We start from the raw sequence: 25,822 nt of genomic DNA on the forward strand, positions 1-25,822 counted from the left end.
CGACCAATGACGACACGCGGTATTCGTGAAATGTATACATGGAGGGGGAGGGGCCGTGCATTTGGTGACCCCCGACCCGCCCTGTTTATAGGTGCACCGCCGCCGCCGCCGCCGCCGGCTTATGCAGCCCTGGCAGAGGTTCATCCCGGTGGTATTCCAGGCTAGAACGCAGCGCTGACCTACTTGCAACATTTAGCCAAATTAGTTCCATGTTTTAGTAAAGATGCACTGCCGGTGGGTTGTCGTCGTTCAAGAAGAAGTGCCGGCCTTTAGCTCGGGTGAAACCACGACAAAGGAAGAGAAAAGAAGAATCTGTGCCGATGCCATCACATATTAAAAAGAATAGTATTAGAAGTTAAATCTGCCTTTGTGACAGCAGGAGTTCACTCTTCCCTTCGTGTGATTAACACGAGCTGAAAACCATGAATGGGTGGAGGGGTGGGAGCGCTCACACTCTCTTCTACTCCTTAAAACACCTCCGCCTCCCTCTTCCTCTCCCTCTCCCTCTTCCTCTTCCTCCGCCACCAGGTGCCAGCGCCGAGTCCACAGTGTGGCTTGGACCCATCGCACAGTGACTCAGGCTGCTCTCCATTTGAAAAATTAAACGGAGGGCCGTTTGGCAGAGTTAAATGAGGCCCCCAGGAAGAAGGAAAAAAAACCTGCTGAGCTCAGCACAGCTCCTACAATCTCAATCACAAAGGAGGAGGTTGGCGAGCTGATGTAATGGCCGCCGCCGCCGTGCTGCCGCTGCCTTGGCAGAGGAGGAGAGCTCGTCAGCACGGCCCTACTAATTCATCTACCCCTCCTCTTCCTCCTCCTCCTCTTCCTCCTGGATCAAGGGTACATCAGATATCATTAAAAAAGCTTGAAACCAAACAGAACAGGGTGTGAGAGGAAAGAAATGACTGAATCCCTCGAGAAATTAAGAAATATGTTTCTATATATATATATATATATATATATATGTTGAACCTGTTGACCACAGGGGACGTACGTATTAATGTGGAATACCTCATTTATTACCTGTCAGCATCTGTCCACCTGTGGAGCTGTTCAACAGTTAAATATATTATATAAAGTTATACACCATTAAAGGACATGATATTCCATCAATAACTAACAATTCATCCATTTCATAAACAGACTCAGACGTGTTGGAAGACCCTGAAGTAAAAGAAGAAATGTAAAAACATTCTATAACGAGTCAAATTTCAAGTGTTTACTTGAATATAAGTATTCGTAAAATGTATTTTAAGTATAATATATATATTTTTAAAGTGATATACGCATATGTATAAAAGTATACAGCATAAAATGGAAATACTTACAAGTACCTGAAACTTGAAATATCATACTTTAGTGACTTCTCTCCTCTGGGAATCAGTTCCATTGTTAGTATCATTATTTGTTTATTCTAAATCTGGACTATTATATAAACTATTCCCTGCCTTTTACCCACGAGAGGCTTTAGTTGTACTCAATATGTAAAATATAGTAGCTTTGTTTTCAGTACATTATTCCAGTTATATGTTTAACTGTTTTATTTTATTTGTATACCGATAATAGGACTTAAGCTGTTACATATTAAAAAAAGATATAGTAATTTAAAGTCTTGATTCTCTCATGTGTTTAAGTCATTTCAGTGACGTTTTTTTAAATCACTTTCTTAAAGGACTGCGACTAATGCTGATTTTAAATGTGTCAATCATCACAAAAACTGTGAAGAAACATTGAGGCGACTCATTTTTAAGGCAAATTTAAAGGGTTCAGTTATGTAGGTGAAGCCTGTAAAAAGAATATCCATCCAAACTGATTCATACCTGAAAACATTGGAAGGGAGCTCTGTCATTTTAACATTTAATTTCAGTGTTTCTGAAGAAATCTTTCCAAAAAGATAAACTTCAGTTCATCTGTGAAACAAATAAGCTGCAGACTTTGTCAACCTGTTACACCAATATGACTCTATATATAATATTCTAGCACATGCTCACTCCATACTGACACATTTTTAAGCCTTATTTTGGTTCTCGTCCACAGTTGGTCGTCTGCAGAGGAGAGACAGATCTCCATCTCCAGCTTAAAGGTTCCAGCTTGTAGAAAAGCTCAGTGGATGAGAAGTATTGACTGAAGTGCTCCGTGGCACAGAAATAACATATGTGAATTATTAAAATGGGTGACATTTACCCTTTTAAAGAAGCAGACACACATGCATGTTGACTACATGAATGCTTGTATTGTTTATTTATCTATACTTTCAATTACTGAATTATTTAGCTTGTTTGACATATGAGGAGAACACTACATCTCATAAAACCACAGAAGACTTATAGTTGCTTATTTTAATGTGTGCACCAGTGAGCAGTTTTGTAGTATGAGACTGTTTCAAGTTGAAATGACAACACAAACGTTTAAATTAAACTGAATTTAACTAAACTCAGATAGTGAGTATGCGGTTTAGTGGTGTCTGCCATTACTTTTAAAGTCTACTTTTTTATTATTTCAATCTCAATTCTCCATAAATGATATCGGCAGGAGTGGAAAGACGTATTCAAGTGTAAAATAGCTAATCTCATGTGTCTGTTTCTGCAACAGAAATGTGTGTTTCATGTCAATGTCCACAAGCAAATGACACACCAGTGTCTTCTTCTAATTTATTGCTGCCGCCTAGTGGCCAAGAACAAACATTGCACCTGTTAGGTCAGAGCAGAAAATAAAAATACAAAAACAAGAATGAATAGATTCAGGGAGGAAATTACTTTAAACTGCACTTTGGTTCCTGCCCAACCTGCTGAAAATAACAAACCTCCTTTTTGTTTTATATCGGGAGTTTTATACACATTTTAAAACCATTGTTACAAAACCCACTTTTTTTGTATTATCATTAAATAATAACTAAATGATTTCAGACAAATATAAAAGTAAAATTGTGAAATAATTGTTGTGTCTGATGATCGTACATTTTTTGGGATTGAAATGTATTGCATTTTAATCAATTTATAATTATGTTTAGTTGCATGTTTTATCTTTATTGACGAATGTAATATATATTATATATTGTATGCATTGTTTGTATTTGTTATATGTATTATATTATTTTTATATATATATATATATATACATCATTTTACACATATCCCTCTTTTTTTTTTACTCCCAGCCACAAATGTACTCAATCGATCACTGATTTGAAATCGGGGCTCTACTTTTTCCCCTGACGTCACATCCAGGAAAATCAATCAAGTTCTGATCCCAGTGCAGGCGGAGCAGACACTTTCTGAAGCAGAGATGGTGAGTGTAACTGTCATTTGAATTAAATTAATGCATTTCACATTATAAAAATGTAACATCGACGCAGTAAATAAGTCGCGCAGCGTGTTCGTGCTGTATAATGTCTCATAAAACCCAGAAAACGGGGTTAATTTACCCGCCGATCGATCGTTAGCTAGCTAGCTGTGATTGCACTGTGAGTAAGCAAAACACCGTCAGCCGCTAACGTTAGCCGCTCCGACTCCGGCTAAATGACGTGAGTCCCAAAGAACCGCTTCGTGGCTTAACTTTTTTATCGCATCATTTCACATTAAACAACGCGTGTTAACGAGCTAATGGGTTTATATTCAGCCGCCAGACAACACAACTGCTGATTTAACCTGGTAGTTCTCCGGTTAGCAGCTAAAGCTAAGCAGCTAGCAGACGTTAGCCGGCTCAGAGTTAGCAGCGAATCCCAGTCATCGCGTCTTTTACTTTCGTTTTCCTTCCTGTCACTGGGTTTTAGACTAATGCCTCATTCTGTGGACCCAACACATTGAAGCCCAGTTGTTAGTATTATAACTAAAGTATTCATCCAACTGACGTCAGATAGCTTTCCTAGAAGGAAGTTAACATTACACTGAGCATCATTGGGACCTCTAGTTTAACTTACTCCAAATGAATACAAAAACATACATATGTATACGTATAAACATGCATATAAACATATGTATATGTATACATAGTGTATATATACGATACATATACATAGTGTGTATATATACGCGTATACTTATACATACGTATGTCCTGCTTCTGCAACCAGGCAGGATCTACAGATGGCAGCCGCAGAAAGAGTTTAATACTGACACACGTGTAGCTAAACTAATGTATTAATCATCCGTTGCTGCTCGCCTCTATTGGCTGCTCACAAAAGTTGAGCTTCTCAATTATTCAGCCGTGGTAGAAATGTAATACCCGCGTCTAGAAAGGGCTGAAGGCGGACACAGAGCTTTGTGTAGTCGTTACCTCGGCGTCCGCGTGGAATAGTGAGGATGCAAGGCGACTATGTGAGCTCAGCTCTTGTGTGTTTCTGTAATGGTTTTCTTTTTAATGTCTTTTAATGTTTTTATCTTTTTTTTTTAGTTCCGCAACCAGTACGACAACGACGTGACGGTATGGAGCCCGCAGGTGAGTCGCTGTCCGCTCTAACCTCCGACTTCTCCAGGGGAAAGTAAACGTCTACGTGTCGCTGTCGTGCCTTTTTTAGAATAATGTGTAAACACAAATGACTCTTGTTCATGTCGCTGCAGGGCCGTATCCATCAGATCGAGTATGCCATGGAGGCGGTGAAGCAAGGCTCTGCAACTGTCGGACTCAAATCCAAATCCCACGCAGTCCTGGTTGCTCTAAAGGTACAGGCTCTCTCTCTGTAACATGGTGGACGACTCCCTCTAGAAATGGATGATTTTAGTACATTTACATGATGTTTTGAGCCTGAGGGGAGACGAGTGTGATCCACCACCTAATGGAACATTTAAATGTATAATAACATGCAGAGCATGCAGCAGATTATTAGCGACAGTCGAAGGACAACCATTCGATCGTGCCTTATGGTTTCATGTCTCTGCAGAGAGCCCAGTCTGAGCTGGCGGCCCACCAGAAGAAGATCCTCCATGTCGACAACCACATCGGCATCTCCATTGCTGGACTGACTGCTGATGCCAGACTGCTTTGGTAAGTCGAGGCTGCCTTGATGAACTGAATATAGCTTCTTTCTTACATCTTACTAGTCATTAATGACTCTGAAATCCTGTCTTCCGCAGTAACTTCATGCGTCAGGAGTGCTTGGACTCGAGGTTTGTCTTCGACAGGCCCCTCCCTGCGTCACGTCTCGTCTCTCTTATTGGCAGCAGTATCCTCACTAATATTAGCTTGAATCTCTAATAATAATAACTATACTAATTGTATATCACAAGTTATAATAGGCCTGTTTTTCTTTGTGTGTGTGTGTGTGTGTGTGTGTGTGTGTGTGTGTGTACACGCGTCTATGAAGTCAAATATCTGCGAATGGCAGCAGTGATCCTTAACTGATCCTTCAGAAACCCAAATCCCAACACAGAGGTATGGAAGGAGGCCCTATGGTGTCGGACTCCTCGTTGCAGGCTTTGATGTAAGTTTGCTCACTTAAATATTGTACTATTTTTGTAACCCTAAAAACTCATTTATCTATAGTATTTTTCTCTTGTAAAGGCTGTGTAAGTTTATATTTTAGAGGTTGACCGTAGCGCTTGTGGTTTCGTGGTGCCTCCCCCAGGACATGGGACCTCACATCTTCCAGACCTGCCCGTCAGCCAACTACTTTGACTGCAAAGCCATGTCCATCGGAGCGCGCTCCCAGTCTGCTCGCACCTACCTGGAGAGGAGCATGGACAAGTTCTCCGACTGTAAGATGAAGCTCCTTCGTCCCTCTTACCAACGTCTTTTATTCCTCATGTCCTAATTACAGTGCCATTAAATGTAGGACGGTGGCAGTTGTAAAATATTTACTTATCAGTGTTCTCTCACCTTCAAATGTTGGATGACCTCTAGGTGCGTCTTCCTCTGGCTGCATCACGTGGAAGTTCTTGACTTAAGAAAGCATTGTTTTTGTTCTCAGCTAATCTGAATGATCTGGTGCAGCACGGCCTCCGCGCCCTCAGAGAAACTCTCCCCGCCGAGCAGGACCTCACCACCAAGGTACGCCGCCTCTCTCCACGCCGCCTGCGTCTTAAATGAGACGCACTCGTCCTGTTCGTCTGACAGAGCTATGGGAAACGTGTTAAGAGCGTTAAGCCGGGTTTGTAGGATAAATATAAACTCAAAAGAGAGGTATGGCTTTTAGTTTTTGTACTTTAAACGTCATTGATAACTTAATTTCAGTTGGTGAAAGCAAACCTAAATAGATTCAGTTAAATGTTATCAAAGCTCAACCCTTGTTGGCCTTGATGTCGTGATCTTCTCTTAAATGTAATGGTGGAATGAGCTCTCATCGAAATTGTACTTTCTTGATTCTAGTTGATCTGAGTTTGTATTCACGGTTAAATGCACTTATTATAAGTCACTTTGGATAAAAGCGTCACCTAAATGAAATGTAATTTCAGACGAGCATTTTTCTCAGGTATGCGTTTCTCTCTTTCAGAACGTTTCCATCGGCATTGTGGGTAAGGACATGGAGTTTGTCATTTATGACGATGATGAAGTCGCCCCGTTCCTGGAGGGACTGGAAGAGAGGCCACAGAGAAAGGTAACGCAAGAGCGTTTGTTAAACCGGGTTTAACTTCTTCTGAGCGCTCGTGTTCATGAGGGTCAGGTTGGGCAGTTGGCACGTTGATGTGAATCCTGATTTTTAGTCGGCTGCTTAGTGGCAAATACTGTTAGAAAATAGTCACAAAATAAGTGTTTTTTGTTATGTTGTTAGCTTGAAACTGTAATTTTAGAGATGCATCCTTTTTAACACAGATTTCCTGTTTTCTTATGTGTTTTTGTATTTCGGTGTAAGATAAAGCTCTGATATTTGTGCGCTAAACCTCACTTTTGTTTGTGCGTCAGGTTGCCGCGCCCGCAGATGAAGCCGCCCCCGCTGCAGAGGTACCCGACGAGCCGATGGAGCACTGAGGCGCTGACCTGACCTTCACTGAGGCGCTGACCTGACCTTCACTGAGGCGCTAATCTGACCTTCACTGAGGCGCTGACCTGACCTTCACTGAGGCTCAGAGTAAAGCTAGAGGGAGAAGTTGTGACGTCACCGTCAGTCCAAAACATCCTGCGAACATCAACCAACGCGATGTTGCTTTTGTATGAGCAAAATGTACCATTACACAAGTAATAAACTCTTTTTTTGAATTGTGCTGCAGCGCTTCATTTCAATGGTTGCCCACTTGATACACTTTGAATATCTAGATGAGTTTCAGGAGTTTTACAATATTGATCTTATGGTGAAAATAAATCAAACCAAAGTAAGTTAAGAACCCAGAAAGATTTATTTTTTCCTCCACAGTATTTTAATCACTGATCTGCATGCCCATGTGCTTTTTTTTTTTTTAAACGCTAAATAAATAAATTCAGTTTATAAAAGTAAAAATCTTAATTTAGAACACAACAGTTAAAACTTTATCAACACAGAAGACTAAAGATTTCTCCATGACGAACACTTGAGGGGAAGACGGACATCTTTTTTTTATTTATAATGTCACCCTTTCTTAAAAATGACTACAGTGCATTAATTGTCTAAAAATGTTCATCCAGGACATAAAAGGACACGGTTACATCATCTGGAGCTGATCAGAGGACGTGAGAATTACAATTCTGCAATTATTGAAAATATAGATAATGAAAGACCGTAAAGAAATACTTTCTATTTGTCATAACATGTCTTTAGTGTTTCTTTTCTTTGCAAATTACTTCTTTCTACTGTTTTCAAAATGTTGTTAATTTGTAGAACTTACTGGTCGTTTCTAATTATTAAAATCACCTCTGATGTGAATAACAAAGAACAAATTTAGGGGAAAAGAAGTTGTGTGAAAAGACAAATGATTATAATAATAAATACTGGGCCCATTTTGACATCTGAACTTCGCCTGGAAGCGTCTTCATGTTAAATAAAAACACTTAATAAATATGCAGGCTGATGTTATGGACGTGACCGTGAGAGTTTTGTAAATGAGGCCCATGTTTTTTTCCTTAAATATTTAAGTGTGATAATGTTTGAAGACAGTCTATACTTTTTCCTCCACCAGCCGGTGGACGAAGCGGATATTAGTCCCATAAAACTCACGTATTCGCCGAACGCGGCGAGCCAACGCGGCCCCTCTGAGGAGAGCGGGTTAAAAAGATGGCCGCCGGGCTGAAGTCCACGTGCCGCCGCGTCGGAGTCGATCATTGAGCCTTCTTCGCTCTCCTCCTCTTGTTCCTCCGCCTCACGGCGCCGCAGGACGCCGCCCTGCTGAGGTCCTCCAGCTTCTCCTCCTCCATCGCGGCCGACACCTGCAGCGTGAGCTGCAGCTCCTCCAGGACTCCGGCGAGGCCGAGCTCTGGGACGCCCGGCTCCGTTTTGCCGGCTCCGTCTCCTCGCTCGCCCTCTGGACCCACGGCCTCCTCGCTCGCCGCTGGGGAGTCGGGTTCTTGCTCTTTATTCGGGTCCGCCGCTCCCTCAGAAGCCTCTCTGCAGCCGTCCTCCGGCTCGGCTCCGTCGGCCCGCGTCCTCTCCGGCTCCATCTCCGGCTCCGGCTCCGGCTCCGGGCCGCGGTGATGCGGGCCGTGCTGACAGCAGCCATGGGAATGTTCCCACGGCTGCTGCTGAGGCTCCTCTGGGTAATCTGCAGGAATTTAGGTGAAAAATAACGAGTCATTCATTGATCAACTTCTAATAACTTTGTTTATGAAGCACCTTTTAAATGCAGAGAGTTATAAAAGCGCTTCGATAGACTAAGAAAGGCAATGAAACCAATCCATACGAGACGGACTGAGCAATCAAATGAAACTAAAGTAACAATAATGACATTAAAGCTGCCAGCAGCGATGAACGGGTCCTCAAACCTTTTAATTTAAAAACAAAGAGTTTGAAGGGGTGATTCAAACGTCTAGCTGGATCGTACGGGATCAACATTCCTGCTAAATATGTGAGAACGTGCGTGGAACAGAGACGCTGCGCTTCATGTCCAGGGACCAAGGGCACTTCCAACGCCGCTGATGGCGTTTTGGGGGACTGAATAATATGATTTGTGATTTTTTTTTTTTTAGAGTTGAAGATGAATGTTGCGCAATCCAAGAGTTAAAACAGCAGCTCGGCTTCTTTTAGAAACATTTACATCTAATAAGATGAAGAGGGGAACACTGGCTGCTTAGCAGGTGGTGCATTAAAACGTACATGAGTTTCATGTTATTAATACGTGGAAATGCACACTAAAATGTACTCGCTGCCCTACAAAATAAGAGCGCGGCGTCGCCGTACCTTCCCAGTCCTCCTGCGTCTTCTTCTCCGGCGCCATGTCGTCCACCAGCTGGCCCTCCTGCATCGCCCGGGTGATCTCCGTCAGCTGCTGCAGGAGACTCTCCTCCTGGTCCGCCGTCACGCCCTTCAGCCTGCAACACACAAGCAACCCTGGTCACGGGAACCTAGAAACAAGATGGAGTCCAGCAGACCTCGTCGTCCCAGCCTTCAATTTAAAACACTTTGACCACATTCGCCGTACATTTCTATCAGTTTATGAACAGTTGATGACTGTTTTATGTATTAGTGTTCATGTCTTGTTTTATCTACATTTATAGTTGTTTCACTCATGTAGGGGACTTGTAGCATTACCATTGCTTAGGAAATACTTGATTATAGGGGTATAATCCAAAATCCCTAAACAAACACAAGCCATGCTCACATGCACACACACACACAATTAGATTATTTTCCTTTTGTTGTCTGTCTTATGCATATTTAATTTTATGTTTATAATTTTGTAAAATGTTAAAAGGCTTCAAATAAGCCCAGTTGGCTTTTTGCCTCTTCCTGCATTATGATATTCATTTATCTCTATTATGTTTCTTTATTTTTTTTTATTTTATTGTTTGAATTGTGCAAAATAAAAAAAATAAAAAAATTACAGAACTAACGAGATGCTTCATTATTTTTAATGTAAGATTTTGTAAACGTTTGTAAAGTGCGGGTGCTAAACATTTGACAATATTTATGAAAAGAATGAATACTTTCATACTTCCTCATTACAGCCCACCAGATTCATTTATGAGTAAGACTGTAATACCTGTCAGGGCTGTGGTTGACGTTGGAAACGATGTTCTCCATCACCAGCTCGGTTTCCCTCAGTTTGTCCTGCAGCTGAGCCAACTCAAAGTCAGCTGAGGGCGACAGAGAGACCAGAGAAACAATTACTCATTTATGAGACTCAAAAAAAATCTTTCATCAATTTAAAAGCTACTACGAGGAGCTTTTTGAGTTGATTCTGGCGGCCCCTGTGGACAGATGCGGTAGTGTCCCTTTTAGAAAACACTTAAGTCCTGGTTCTGATTTTGGACTTAAGTGTTGTATAATAAGCAACACGACCTTTATGCTGCGTTCACACCAAAAGCGTTGCGAATTATTCGCGCGAGTAGATTACATGCAAAGTCAACGCGCAGACAGAATGGTTGCGAAACACGCAAATTTCCGGCGAGTGGTGCAAATTACACGAATAACGCGAAGAGCGCGTTGCGAAAAATATTTAAACTCGGGCGAAAATGTGTGTGACGCCGAGTTGTGGGACTTCCACAACAAATATAAAGCAGAACTAGTGGTTATTTCAATGGTGGATGGCGGAAATAGTAACTGCCACTGAGATAAGCCACGCCCCCTTTCCAACGCGAAAAAGCGAATGACGCGAATTAACCACATAAAGATCAAACTTGAGAACTGTGGAGCTCTTCTGGCGATCATGATAACACTTTAACCATTTTAAACACATTTTTAAATATTTTATGACATTTTTCATGTCATTTTTTCCCGCTTTTTTACGCTCTATTCTGATTTAAGAAGGATCTCATGAATTTGCTTTTCCCCCCTCGGACCCTGTGCTTTTCATAACTGTGTTTTAGCACTGATCGGATAACAATAATTAAAATGTTTATTCCTTTTGAACATTGCAGCGCTGCAGTAGATCCGGTCCTTAAAATAATTGCATTACCTAATTGCATTCAAACAGAAGAGCAAGAGCTGGACGTAAGCTACACGCTAACATGAGCACTGAACGATACTCACTGATCTTTCTCTTCGTGTTCTCCGAGCGAATCGAAGGAAACTGACTCTCTGAAGGCTTGTTGTTGTTTCCCTTAGATGTGATCTGACAGAGACACAACAAGGGTTAAAATACATTAAAAACAAACTGACAGTTATATGTTCTGCCTTATTAATCATTTTCAATGTAAAATGATTTTTTATTTTCCTTTATGGGTTCCTTTGCTGTTTCTACTGAGTCAGGGCTGGGGATCCTTATGGAATATAGTTTTTATATTGACTCTTATATAAACATGACTTTGCACTTTCGAGACTTTTTAATTTTACCAAAAAAAGGCACATTCTTCCAGAGAAGAAGAATTGTCCACAAATGGATTTTTGTATTTGTTTTCATAATTAAATGTCTGATCAAAGAGCCGACTGAACAGTTTTCAATACTCATTGTAACGGACACATTTCGGTCAGCACCAAAACAGTATAAAAGGTCAATAACAGGGAAATCTGTAATTTTAAAAGGAACTTTTTTCAGGCAACCGTTGTCAAAAAATAAAAGTTTAACAATCATAGTGATGCTTTCGCAATGTGGAGTAAAAAAAGGTGTTTGCGTCTCCGTGCTTCACCTTGAACAGGATGTAGAGGATGTAGAGTAAGATCCCGAAGCCGTACACGGGGATGATCTGTCCCGCCAGGTTGGACTTGCCCCCGGTTCCCGCCCCGGTTCCTGCTCCCTTGGCCCGGACTACGGACTCGGGGTTGTGGGCTCTGGAGCTCGCGGCCCTCTGGCCTCGACCCTCCGGAGCCGCCTGACGTTGCATCATCGAAGGGAAGCGACCTGAACCTGGCATGTGAGGACGAGGAGGACGAGGAGGAAGAGGAAAACATGACAGCAGAGTACAGAACAATCAGAAGTACAATATATGTCCAGGTATTAGTCATGTAACTTTTGTTTTTAAAAATAAAATAATTGTTTTGGATGTCCCGAGTTGTTTAAATGCCTGAAAACAACTGACAAAAAAGATTTCTGCTCACTGGAATAGAAAAAAATAGCTTTTATTTCAATAGTCTATTGCAGTCTACAATAAATCAAATGCAATAAATCTTACTTTTTTTTTTTTTTTTGTGAAGATATTTGTCTGCCTCAGATTAATTTTTCGAAAACATAAAATAAATAAAAATGAACATTATAATCTTCATGAAGGTACGATGTAATTAATATTATCTTTGTGTACCTAATAAACGCGCAACTGAGTGTATTATATTTCATATAAATTAAAAACAGGTGTATTTGGCGCCCTCCTCAGGGAGGAAAATGCAACTGCACGATGCTGCACCGGTGATGTTCAGTAGGCAATGATGCTTAATTAAATAAAAATTAAATACACTAACTACAAATGTATATACATCAAATAAATGATCATCTTCAATCATCCAGCCGAAGAGCGGCCTCACGTCGAGCAGAAGCCGTGAAAAGGTGACGCACCTTCGGCAGCATCCTTCCTCCCGCCGGACAGCAGCATTTTGGGAAGCAGCAGCGCGACGCAGAGCACGAGGCACGTCGCGAGCGTCACCTTCTGAAACGTGGACATCGCCATACCGACAGGTGAGCGGCCGCCTTTCCTGCGGTGGAGAAACAAACGACGTTATATGAGACGCTTCGCTGCTTGATGCCGTTTCTCATCCATCGGTTGAACTTCCGTGTTGTCTTGAGGACCGGAAGTGCGCCGCGGCTGCAACGGCAGTGTTTCACCGCCAGGTGGCGACAAAGGACCGCGGTGCCAAACCCACCGCCTAACTTTACGTTTTTAATGCAGTGAGACTTCAATGATTAAAATATATATATATACACACATACATGCACCGTATATTTTGTTGTGCAATATGTATACATGTTTTATAAACAATTAATCTCATAAAAGTATGAGATTCTGATCAATCTTGTATTTATTTTTCCTTTATTCTGATTGCTTAGGCACTAACTTTGAAACTATCGGCTGTTTTCAAAAACAATATATACTGTCTATACACACACCAAACATAATGAATCTATTGCGAAGGCAATCAGTTCTTGCAAAAAAAAGTTCTTGCAAAACTCTCCAAACTAGTAAAAGTTGTCATACAGTGCACATGAAACACAAAGCACTGATAGTATGAATGAAAAACATATGTATCTTTACATTGTTATGTGTGCAGGGTATAACAGTTTGCAATATGTATCAAAAAATATTTTTTTGCAATTGCTAAAACACCATTTTTGACAATAGGACGCTCAAAAACCAACAACATATACACAAAACAAATCTTTCAAAATCAAACACTTCAATCAAAACACATTATTATGTTATCTCATCAGTCTTTGGCATTTGCACTAGGCTGTAAACAAAGCCTCTCTCAAACTCTCTTTCCAAAATAAATCCTATTTACTTTGTTCCCGTTTGGTTGCAGGTGTTTTCACAGGTGCATTCTGGGTGCAGGTGAATAACAAGGTTTAGCAAACAACACAAAGGCATTTGGTTTTGAACGACGCGTCAATTGTAGATATGTGTGTGTAGTTATTTTCAAAAAAGTGTGTTTTAGAACATAAAAATCACTGTTGCTCACGGTTCTGCATACCCGCTCAATAGACGAGGAAACACGAGTCAGCACTTTCAATCATTTTGCCTCAAACACCAGTTTTTGTGTCCTGGCAATCGCACACAAAAAAAAGAAAGAAAGAAAAACTGCATGTAAACACAGATGCTCACAAGGATCCAGGAGCATGACGGTTCCAAACATCACAGCCCATCAAAGCATAGGAGGAGGAAAAGTTATTCATTTTTTTCTTATTGTTCCAACGCTCCTCAAACAACAAAAGCGCAGCAGATGTTTTCCTCCTTTGTTGTCCCAACCAAATGTTTACCTGCGGCCTGTTGATGGTCCCGGCTCTGATTTGTAGGTGAACTCATGATCTAGAAATGTTGGCACTCGTGTGAATGCGTAAAGGAACAGTCTTGGAAACGCTACTCAAATAGAAGTACCAGTACTTTAAAAAGTGTAAATGTGTTCTTAACTACAGTACTGGAGTAAATGTATTTAGTTACATTCCACCACTCAATTTTTAGCACGTCGACACATAATTTATCTTTTTTCACTGTTATTTTTGCTGTCATTGACCTAAATGTGTTAATTTATTATACAACACATAATGCATGTTTAATATAACACATGGTATATAATGTGTTATTATAATAATATACACATCTATTCATACATTTAATTTTTTTTGCCTTTCCAGACGCCTCAAATTGACAAAGATTTGTTGAGTCGACCCACGTTGGTTATGAAAGTATCAATACATTATTTAATAAATGATTTGTATCTCACGATCAGAGGATGCTCTTCAGACTCACAACCAACTTCCACTAAAAGTAAGATGTACAAGTTTTTTAAAACTTTTTAATAATCCAATACCATAATTATAAATACATGTCTTGACCCAGTGCAGCACTTTATTGTTTCTTCATTGTAAGCACTTTGTTAAACTTTCTTTTTTTTACATTTCAGACAAATCATCATTATAATATTTCTTCTAAAATGTCTAGAGGGGACGTTTAAATGACTTCCTCTCCCACAGACTTTCAGTCATCTCAGTACATAAATAATGAGCACACAGACTGAAATTAAAATTCAGTTTAATTAGTCAATAAAATAAAAAAACAGCGGTAGATCAGAGCGGAAAACAAAACCACGGAGAGTTTTTAAAGCGTCGCTCAGTTCGAGTGGAGTCTTCCGAGAGACGGAGGAGAAGCAGTCCACCCAAAGACTGTATTTGCAAAAAGGTTTCAGTTAGTCTGCCGGGACCTTCTGACAACTGAGTATTTTCTGTGACGGATGACTCGGTCGACGCTCGAGTTTCAAGTTCGGTGCTCTCCGGTCCATCTGACCAGCATTGTACGTTTCCAGGATAGTTTCCACGCGGCTCTATAATAAAGAGTTCAATGTGTCCCATCACTGATGTTTCCAGGGTCTGAAACGGGACTCTGCTGCTGTGAGTCTCACGCTGCAGCTGGAGCACGTCGTCCTGTCAAGATCTGCAGAGAGAGAAGAGAAGAAGATATAAAACATATAAAACAGACCCCAGCTCACCCCGTGGTATAATAACATACATGTAATTTGCTATAAATAACTATTTTTCTCTTTTGGAAAACACACTAATTGCTTGTATTATATTTCAAAGGCAATTTTATGCTCGAAATGTGAACGTTTTACAAGTAAAAGGTCTGAGATCAAATGTAACCGAAGACATGTGAAAGTGAAACGGCATTTTAAAACAGTCATCCCCCGTGACATCATTACATTTATCTGTCTGATGTTTGCTAAGACTCTTGTTTTTATAAATTCAACCGTGTTGCTTTTCTGTTGACTTTGAATGTTTATTTTATTGATTTCAAATCAGACAACCAGATTAAATCAAGCTATTGAATCAGCGAGAACAAAACTAAAAAATTGAATATTCTGCGATTAAAGTGGTACATTTTCATGAAAAACAAGGAAAATTCTTTGAGATTATAAAGTCAAAAATTTTATAAAATAGTTTTTTTTCTTGTTGTCAAGGAACCACATCGCCAAATTGATTAATCATATCACTTTTTTATTAAGGTTCATAAAAGAACACAGAAAGAATATGAAAGAAAATGTGTATATTGTTCTTTCAGTAGCTTCGTCGCAGTTTTAAAGACGTTGTCACCATAAAAACATTACTTTATAGCGCATTGAAACTCAGATGACAGCGATATTCCAGACTTTAATCTCAGAGAATATCCAAGTTTTTTTCTTGCAAATCTTCGAAATTTTGAGTTGCGATTTAAATACTAACCGCGCGTGACCCTGACTGGTAATAATTATATTTTTGAACCTACAGTGGCCCGAATACGCCGTCGTACAGCTTAACCCATCGCTTATATTTTTAATATATTCTCTCTTTTCTTTTTAAAGGATAAGGCCGTCATTATTCTATATTTTCTCTTAGTCAACATATGAAATTAAATGTACCTTTACAGTGTTTTGAAACTATGAATGTACCCAGTTCTCTACATTAAACACACCATTTAAGACTAAACGCCTGTGGTGTTTCTCACTGGAATACCTTCGCTCAGTTATGAATCACCTGCACCCAGAATGCACCTGTGAAAACACCTGAAACCAATCAGAGCTTGAACCGGATTCAGATTTGCTGGCACGACAACAGAGGCCACTTCTGGAGAGACAAAGTCATTGTGTGTGACGTGAGTATTGAGCACAAACACATTGCGTGTGTGTGTGTGTGTTCACGTTATTTATTTACAGCATCTACAAACACGCTAGATGATCGTTTATGTGGCGTTGGAAGGGGCTATTATCTGGGGTTTGTTAGCAAAGATGCAGAAATACAAGATTTCTTGTAAAGTTTATATAGTTTTGAAAGAAGTGAGATGTTCTGTGTTGTGTTTTTTAAGTGTAGAGTTTTGACAACGAAGTTGAGAGTTTCAGAAATTGGAGAAAGAAAAAGTGCATTTCACTGTTTTCAGATGAATGATTAGAATATAATGTCGCCAAATAATACAGGTTAAGGAGAAACATGCCCTTCATCTATACCTCACATCTAAATCTCACAGATTTTGTATTTAAAATAAGAGCAGAACAAGATTGTTATCGTCCTTATTTGACTTTTATCCACTTTTAACCCTGCTGCGTGTCAGACAAGTTAAAAGAACCAAGAAAAATACACGTGTAAAAAAAAAAAAAAGTTGTCACATTTATGAAGTCTTTGACGTAAATCTATAAAAGCTGCCAACATCAACGAAGCTGTTTGAGTCTTTAGAGAACAGTTAGAAAGCGCCAGAAAACCTTCAATGTAGCCGCATTCATGAAGTAGAATCCCATGTTAATGCACTCCAAACTAAACACACAGCAACAGACGTGTGGAGAATAAAACTGAAACGCATCCATACTCTTCTGTAGAAGAATAGGGAAGTGATCTCCTAAAGTCTAAAGTGGTTTCAACATGAACTCCGGAAGACCTAAAAACAAACCCAGAGTGAAAAAGTCTCCGCTCCCAGAGCGCATCAAGTGTCCAGTGCGGCGCAGTATTTTATGAGCTGTAGTTGTAGTTAGCATCGTAATGATAGGTTGGGCTGCTGGCTATGTTTTTTGAAAGTGAAAGCAAACCCCGAAACCTTCATAACTGTGGACTTTGTGGCGTCTGCTGCTGCACTTGCTTTCAAACTTCTCTCATCTGCCCTCAAAGCCTCAAAGCCTCGGCTCACGCCCATCCAGAGGCTCAATAAAAGGAAGCGCCCGCACTCCCACGGGAGTTATTTGTCTTCTGTTTAAAGCTTTTAAAGAGTTCGAATCTTCAGGCAACTCGGTGGCCTCCGATGAGAAGCAACTGTTTGAAGAAAAAGGAGATTTAAAATGGAAGAAACTGTATATTTTACACGCTATTATTGACCGCAACCTTTGAGGAGCGGCGAAAGGACGAAGAACAAACAAAGATCTGAACTTCACAAGTCCGGCTTTGTCTTCTTCTTTTAAACCGGTAATGTTCAAAGTTGATATGAGCGGTAAATGCACCTTAAACCCAAAACAATGAGCTAAAAGAGGCTCAAGAGCTGTGTAGCATTTGTCAAGTGTTGATATTTAAAAATATGCAGTAGAGATTTAAGCACACAGATGATACTATAGCTTTAAACAATGCATTACAAAGTGACTTCATCTTTCCCAACCAAGAGGTTTAGAAAAAGAGGATAGTTTGGGTTAAAATAACTGCAAAAGTTACAAATACAAAGCACAAATAAATCCACGTCACCCGGGACATGAACAGCGGCCTCCTGAGTGAAAGTTTGCTGTTTGTAGATCCGCTCATCCTCATCTACTTCACCTGTCCTTGCTTATGATAAAACAAACTATAGTGCATTACTTGTCAGAAGAACAGTTTCATGAGAACAGCCTGCTTTCAACCGTGTTTTAATGAAAGCTCCTTTATCAGTTCAAACCGTTGATAACCATCTTTTTTTGCTGATTTTAAAAAGGTGAACCTCGTTCTCCATTTCATTTAGAGATTGAAAGGAACCTCTCAGAAGTGAATGCAGTATTGTGAAAAATGGATTCAATCCTCTGACATCAATCCATTTTCCTAAACGGCCCTCCAACTATACGCCTCCGGACTAAATGTCACATTCTGCAGCCTTTTTCTAAAGATAATATGCTCAACTTATCTCTGCATGATAATGTCAGCGGCCTCTGGTTTTTATAGTCTCGTGTCTGCGCACGGTCGTATTTGGGATGAGTTTTGCGAGCTCACCGGCGCATGTTTTAGTTCAACCTGTCAGACTGTAATTCATCATCATCATCAGAGTATTACCTCTCACTGAGGCTGCCTCTCGGCGCTGCCATTGAGATGGCCTCCTTCATAGTCCAGCTGGCACAGGATCATGTTGTTCTTGAGGAAAAACTTGTCTCCCACGCAAAATCTGCAGAGAGAATATAAAAATATGGATCTGGGTCTCGGTTTGTTTGCCTGAGCCGAAGTGAAGCATGAGCTCCCGGAGGAGCGTTTCAGGCATATTTTTCAGCACCGCTATGATAATCAGAAAATTAATCTTGCATGATTGCCGGCTGATTAACAATCCGAGTGATATACAAAGTTTTTAACCCCCTCGAGGTTGCAAACCTCATCACGTTCTGATTATAATGCATTGGTTATGTGCTCATAATGACCGGTGAGCTCACTAGTGCACCTCCCATAGATAAGTCAACTGAATTTGATCTCCCTGGCTAATTGCTCCCCTAATCTTACCTCTGGCGGCAGAGCTGACAGGCAAAGCAGTCTAAATGGTAGACGTTGTCTCTGGCTCTCATCACCATCTCAAAGGCAGGGATCAGCTTACTGCAGGCGGCACAGTTCCCCGTCACCCCGAAGAGCCTGCGGAGGGGAAGAGGGCGACAAGCAGACCTTTAGTCTGGACGCACTTAAGATAGATTTCAGCCAAGAGAGGGGAGAGGAAAAGAAAAAACACTTTGATAATACAAATAAAAGGACAAGCTTGAAAAGTAGTTCAACAGGACCCTGCAACCGAGTCTCGGATGTTGCTCAATCGTGCAGCTTTTCTGCAAATGATACTATTTTAAAGTGATAAACTGCACTGCATTTCCTGCAGATTATTTGCTGCTTTATTGCTGCTGCAGCGCTTCCATCATATTGTATGGATTTTGTTCGTAATTAAGAGCAGCCAGGCGGCGGTGGGGGGGAAGAGGGGGGGTGGGGGGGCATTCCCATCAGCCTCCTAGTTGTAATTCTGAGTCGGAGAAATTTTCTAACCACACAGCAGAAGACAACTGTCGTTTCAACAATCTAGAGACCAAAAAAAATTATGCAAAGCCGCTATCGTTGGCAGTTAAATGCAAGTAAAATGCAATAACACTGATATAACCAACGTTAGCTCATGAGCAGCACCTGCTCACAATGACAATGCTGACATGCTGATGTCTAGCAGGTATAACGCTAGCTTAGTTTAACGCGCTAGCATTTGCTAATTTGTATTCAACACAATGCAGGCCTTTGGTCATAAACCAAAGTATTTGAATGTTTCCCTGAAGGCGGAGAGGGAGAAGTTGAGGGATTCGTCCTTTTGGGGAACGTCAATGTTGGAACCAAATTTCAGTGCAAGTAGCGTTTCGCTCCAAACCCTAAATGTCAACATCATGGTGTTGCTAGATTAAAAAGTCAGAGGATCACAGAAGTCAGTGGGGTTCATCTTCTGGGGAACTTGAATGTCTGCACAAGATTCATCCAATCGTTGTTGAGATCTTTCAGCCTGTTTATATACAGCATATACAGCACCTTTCAAAACTGCCGTAACAAAATGCTTCACAAACAAGGACGAATAATATAATGCAATTAAATACACGGCCGACAAAATCACAAAAAATATTGGAGAAAAGGGCAGGAAATTAGTCATAACTAAATGGCCTGTATAGTAATGTAAATATCATATTATGATACATTGAAGATCAGAATATAAAGGACTATATTAACACGTTTGTGTCCATTCTGATCAACTGTTTCTGAATATAAATCGGCAACAGAGCAGAACAAAACCAACACGTATATTCATAAACGTACAGATATCTAGTGAACTAATCCTCACATACAGTTTCACAACCAAGCATCTCAAAGTCTGTTCTCCAGTATCTCCTTATTATTTATTTCGACCTAGATTCAGAGTTATTCAGGAACTACTTAATAGGGTTTCGTTAATTACCAGCTGGCGCCTAATGTGTTCCTAATTCCTTTCTTCGTAACTATTTAAAATTGTGTGCGGCAATCTCTGAACCCATCGGCAATCATCTAGAAATATGTGGGGGTGGGGTTGTTACTTAAAAATGCAAGAACGTGTTTTACAACGTGTGTGGCTCAATTTAGGCCCCTTGGTGAATATGGTATGAGCGTCAACATTCATTAATAAGCAGGATTATTACTTTTATGTTTTGTTTACCTCTTCTAAACAAACCTCTGTTGTTGCTGCAGGAAAACATCAAATGCTTGAGGTTTTTGTCAAATGTAAAAGCTTTAATAAACTGGATGTGTAACTTATATCAGCGACTGATAAAGGGCAGAAAAATGGAGATTCACTGATATGAAAATGTCAATTTCCGTGAGAATGTCACAGATAGTGTTTTTAATGCTTCATAGGACTTTAACACTGACTTTAGAGGTAAGAATGTGAGTCAATCTATTAGACTTTTTTCTTAAACTAACCATTTATCCGTCACCATTTGCACTTTGTCCTCACACTACCTGAGAACAAACCCGTGTTGTTTTTAACTACTCTGTGACTCGGTGCTGACCAGCAGCAGATTGCTTCACCTCTCGTTCACCTCAGAGAGCGAACAAACGGCTCCCTAAGAGCCTGACACACATGGAGATAAGTTGCCGCTGCTGATTTCCATATTCCATTAGAGGCCAGATAGGAGGAAAAAAAAAGGAGGTTTGGTGAGCAACAGCTATGAAAAACGACATCCACACACAAAAAAAGGAGGAAAAAAAAGGAGGGAGGAGAGAGCATGTGTCTCCCAGAGCTTCACACGACAACTGAAAACACGTCATCAAACGAGTGACCAGCGCGGGAACAAAAGCGAGTCCTAATTAACCAAATGTTCGGATCTAACGAGCCTCAGTCCTGAGCGGGCACCTGGTGGGCTTTTTTCCTCTTTTTTTCTTCCTCCTCCTTAACGAGGCAACGGAGCTCAATGCTAATTCTCTACTAATGGTCCAATTAAAAGAAATCACATGGTTTTAATCCTGCTCTTCAAAGGCTTTTGGTCTGCACCCTCACAATGACGAGGAAAACAGGAGGCAATCTAGCCAATTTAACTGTCAAAAGGGGTTTTGGTCTCTTAAGTGCAGCGCAGCTAATGAGAGACTTAGCTCCAACCAAATCCAGCTGGATTGTACATGAGACTAACACATGAGTTCAGCAATGTGGCTGAGATATCAGGAGTTCTCCTGCTGACCTGACACCAGACGTCGTTATTTCAGGCAAGAAAATGGAGGCTGCATAACTCTCAGAAGGGCTGTTTGGTGCCGGGGGTTTAGGTTTGTGTTTTTCCAAGTGATTCATGGTCAGAAGACTGTTTGAAAGTGTATTTAAAACGAGACTTATTCATAAATTCATCGCGTCGCGATCCACGGGGAACTAGAGGTCGAGTTCAGACGGCGCGGCTCAGACAATCTGAAAACATTTATCCTTATCTGAAGAGTGTTTTGAAGTGTTATAAACCTCCTGCCCCATTACATGGGAGATACTTCAAGTACTAGCATAGTAGACACTTCAATTAACTACTTAAAGCAAAAGCAGTTATTATTGACTTTCCTGACAAAAGTTAAGAAACTGATACCACTAAATATTCCATTGGAGCCAGGAGATGAGTTGGCCTAGCTTAGCATTAAATACTGGAAACAGAGGGAAACAGCTAGCCTATAACGCTCTTGCAAAGCTAGCAAAAGACACTTCCCAGCACCTATAATGCTGACTCATGAAATCTCTATGTAACTTGTTGATTTCGAAAAAAAGAACCCTTCAGATAAGAGACTCTAGGAAATTACTGCTCCTGTCGACAGAGCCCGGCTAGCTGTCTTTATGCTAAGCTAACCGGCTGCTGGCTCCAGTTTCATAATTACAGTGCAAAACATGAGTGGTATCAATCTTCTCATCCAACTCTCTGCAACAAAGCAAATTAGTGTGTTTTCTAAGCCGTTTAGCTATTCCTTAATTCTTAGTTAGTTTGCTAAGCTACGCTAACCGGCTATGTTTCTCATTTTATACTGCAAATTAGTGAGTCAACGTTTTGTTCTAAAACGCTGAACTAGTCCTTAACAGTGTGGAGGATGTTCAAGCTGTGTGGTTGCAGATCACTTAATCTTGTGAAGGGCTCGCTGCATGAGTGGAATTCTTTCATGGTCTCAAAAAAAAGTATGAATTGCAAACTTCAAAGGCACACTGTCGGGCTCGTGGAAAATTAAATAGCCATTATTCTACATGGAAAAAATGCTTTTAAAATTATCTCTCTGGCACAGCATTCTACTCAGTAGAATCTAATCAGTAGAGAGGGAGGGTGGTTCTCTATCAACGGGGAAGCCTATTGGTTCAAAGCTATAGGATGTGATGCATCATCAAATGGAGAGCAGAAGAAAACAACAATCCTCCCTTTCCAAGACTGCAGAAAACTGTGGTTACGCTGTTTAGAGGCCGTCCAGACCATAATAACGCTGCTTTAGTGGCTCAACAACAGCAGTTTCCTCAAGCGTAGGTCGCAGAACTACGTGGCCTTCGGGTAAGTTAAAAGAAACGCAAAAGCTATGGTTTGGTTTGTCCGTTCTGGGCTACTGTAGAAACGTGGTGGACACATGAAGAGGATCTGCTCCCTATGTAGATTTATAATTGGCTCATTCTGAGCGAACAAAAACGCACCGATTCCTCGTTTCCGGTGATTATACGGTAATATAAACATAGTTATGAACATGATTTCCCCCCGAAAGCTTCCACACTGCCTCTTTTAAAATCCTCAAGCTATTGTTGCATTATTAAATAATAATTGTGTACATTGTTTATCGTCTGACAAATAAGTAAAATACATGACTACAGCAGCCGACCACGCATCCCCACACGAGATAAAACCCTTCTTCAGGTACAGTAGAAGGCAGAAATGTACGTGTCCATGAAATACTTTTAATACACAATGTGATGACTCAAAATAGCCTCAAGTAGCTCATCCAAACAGAGATGCTGAAAAACAAGTCCAAGCATGTTTGACCCGTACCTAAGAAATATGACGCACCTTCTGTGTAGATTCTACTGAAAGCTTCACTCAATCTGCCTGAAGGTTGGTGGTTTACTCAGTCAGCCATTTGGAAAACCGTCCTGCTTCGTTGTTTCGTGGCGTAGGCTTTATTGTATTTGTACATTTCTCAAGATACAATCACCTGTGTCCACATCCATCCTGCTGTTGTTAATGGAGGCTCTCAGATTCCAGTTCATATACCTTGTGTTCCCACAGTTTTCTGCACATGCTGTTTCATCCAGAGTGGATCTACAGTCTGCACTTGACAGCAAGTGTTCGGCGGGATGATTTGCTTTTGAAGCTGCATGCATAAACGCTTGGGGGGGGGGGGGGGGGGGGGGGGTCACTCTCAGCCCAGACGCACCTGTTGGAGGGGGGGCTTACCTCAGGTAGTCCCTGCGGCAGAGGATGAGGTTGGCCCGGGTGTAGAGGGTGGAGCCCACCCGGCCCAGGCGGCAGTCGCAGCAGGCGCACTTCAGACAGTCCTCGTGCCAGTACCTGTCCAAGGCCTGCAGCATGAAGCGGTCCCGGATCTTCCCGTTGCAGCCGGCGCAGCCCCGCGGCTTCTCTCTGGACTGGAGGGACACGAGGGACACGCCTGGCAGGAAACCAGTCGACGAGAGAGACGGATGAGGTTGAATTAGAACGCTGGTCGTGATTGTCAACTGGGGATTTATACACTGTTGCAATAGTACAGATAAGGGATATCATTTGAGCATTATACGTTTACTCTTGAATATGGTAAATATCAGTAAATGAACAATACAACAACCAGTTGGGTATGCAAAATGTGATCTTTTATAAGAATATAATGTCATGTTCTTGTATTAATACAACAGTAGTTTTCTGATAGGGAGGAGCCAACTTCCTCATTCATCATCATAAAAGTATTTCTTAAGTTTGACATGAAAATCTGTTCTCTGCAGTCTTTTATTTAAATGCATTTCATGCTGCACAGCTGCACACAATCCTAAAAAAAAAAAACTACATATATAGAAAAAAGAAGAGACATTTATCTTAGTCCTCTACTTACTCTCCTCCTTGTCCAGCACCATCCTTTTTGGGTGAGGGGGGCCCAACAACAAGGAGACCCCTCAAGATAAAACAACAACAACAACAACAACGAGCGGTAATAAACAGAGGGCTTTGACACTCGCTCAAACTTCAGCTCCGCTCCTCATTACCGCGAAGAAAGCCAAGAGAAACAGCCATCGAGTCGCTTTCCCGGTGAAGTAATAGCTCCGTGGACGGATGAACGCAGCGTCTATTTATATATAAATATATATAAATGTCACCTTGCCGGCAGGAGAGGTGTCCTCGCATTAAGAGAGTCTGTGTGTCTTATCTCAGCTGATCAGTCAGTGCAGAAGCGTTTCTGTCTGCACGGCTGCTGCCCTCAGATGAGCTGCTCTGCACGGACTGAGCCTCCTCGCAGACCTCCCCCTCTCTCTCTTTTCCTCTCTCTCTCTCTCTCTACACAAAAAAAAACCTCCCACACTCAAATGTTTTTTTTTCAAACGTTGCGTGCTAATTATATAAAGTCATTATGTTCAGATCTGATAGTAACCGCCCCCTCCCTCTCTGAATCAATTATTCAATAGACAGTCACACACCAGGACAGCCCGGGCCTGAGGTGTTTTAGAATGAGCTTATTCAACTCCAAGGACACCAATTATCTCCAGGGCGCCCTGTAGTCAAAGCACCGGCAGATGCGGCGCGCTCACATCCGCGTGCGCGCCAGGCTGTGTGTGTACGTGTGTGAGTGTGTGACATATATTCAGTGTATTATTGTGCACTTTTCTTCTTCTTCTTCTTTTTGACAAATGTAATAACAGCTTAGACGAGGGTCAGAATACACACTTATATTATTACAAAATGCCATAAAAGTCGTCTGCCTCGATTGGCAGCTAGAGTCTCGCAAGATCTCGCGAGATCACGTGAGATTTACGGCATCACCAGATATCACAAAATCCACCTTGTCGGGATTCAAGGGACTTGAACATTAATACCTTTTGTGTTCTTTTTTTTTAAGTGCCCTTTGATATGGTTGTGGGTCAGGTGTAGCGTATCACATGGTGTGACTATTGTATAATTATAGGTTTATTGGAATATAAGGGAGCAAAACTGTTATAGCTACACATGCTATGTTAGCTAAGTCATTATCTGATGATAGAAGTAGCCCACTAAATATTTTTTACTTTAGAAAAGTTTCACTTTGGTGTAAAAAATACTATTAAATACTGTAAGTATTAAAAAAAAGTACAAAGTATAAGGGTTGAAATGTACTCAAAGGTGCGTTAAACAACATTGGGAGCACTTCTATTGCTTCTCAACGGCTCTCAACATGGCGACGGCTGATTGGCAGGAAGTTAATGGGGCCAACAATGCGAAAGTGCTGACAGCGGGTCCAGTGTTTACCTGAGGGGGAACTTAATGGCGTCATCAGCTGTTACCGAGTTT

General features: G+C 41.1%; 3 protein-coding genes across 3 annotated transcripts; 1 reads left to right on the top strand and 2 right to left on the bottom strand.

Moving 5' to 3' along the window:
- Positions 1-3,246: 3,246 nt before the first annotated feature.
- psma1 (proteasome 20S subunit alpha 1) lies at positions 3,247-7,136 on the top strand. Its single transcript, XM_079223494.1, has 10 exons — positions 3,247-3,288; positions 4,393-4,437; positions 4,560-4,661; positions 4,880-4,983; positions 5,073-5,161; positions 5,349-5,419; positions 5,564-5,693; positions 5,906-5,985; positions 6,428-6,532; positions 6,838-7,136. Exons 1-10 carry the CDS (start codon positions 3,286-3,288, stop codon positions 6,901-6,903), a joined length of 795 nt encoding a protein of 264 aa, XP_079079620.1. The 5' UTR covers positions 3,247-3,285; the 3' UTR covers positions 6,904-7,136.
- A 1,027-nt stretch (positions 7,137-8,163) lies between these two features.
- On the bottom strand, positions 8,164-12,600 carry ric3b (RIC3 acetylcholine receptor chaperone b; the record flags this gene model as incomplete). Its single annotated transcript, XM_079223403.1, has 6 exons — positions 12,486-12,600; positions 11,626-11,843; positions 11,030-11,111; positions 10,041-10,134; positions 9,239-9,369; positions 8,164-8,603 (listed from the first exon to the last, which is right to left on the bottom strand). The coding sequence occupies exons 1-6, from the start codon at positions 12,595-12,597 to the stop codon at positions 8,164-8,166; spliced, it is 1,077 nt and encodes a 358-aa protein (XP_079079529.1). The 5' UTR covers positions 12,598-12,600.
- Positions 12,601-14,487: 1,887 nt separating this feature from the next.
- Positions 14,488-24,417, bottom strand: LOC306741000 (rhombotin-1-like; the record flags this gene model as incomplete). The annotated part of the gene is made up of 5 exons (XM_079223251.1): positions 14,488-15,072; positions 18,384-18,492; positions 18,819-18,944; positions 23,747-23,960; positions 24,396-24,417. 4 exons carry the CDS (start codon positions 24,415-24,417, stop codon positions 18,387-18,389), a joined length of 468 nt encoding a protein of 155 aa, XP_079079377.1. The 3' UTR covers positions 14,488-15,072; positions 18,384-18,386.
- Between the last annotated feature and the right edge of the window lie 1,405 nt (positions 24,418-25,822).

Source organism: Taurulus bubalis (assembly GCF_910589615.1).
Source record: "Taurulus bubalis genome assembly, chromosome: 9".
NCBI lineage: Eukaryota > Metazoa > Chordata > Actinopteri > Perciformes > Cottidae > Taurulus > Taurulus bubalis.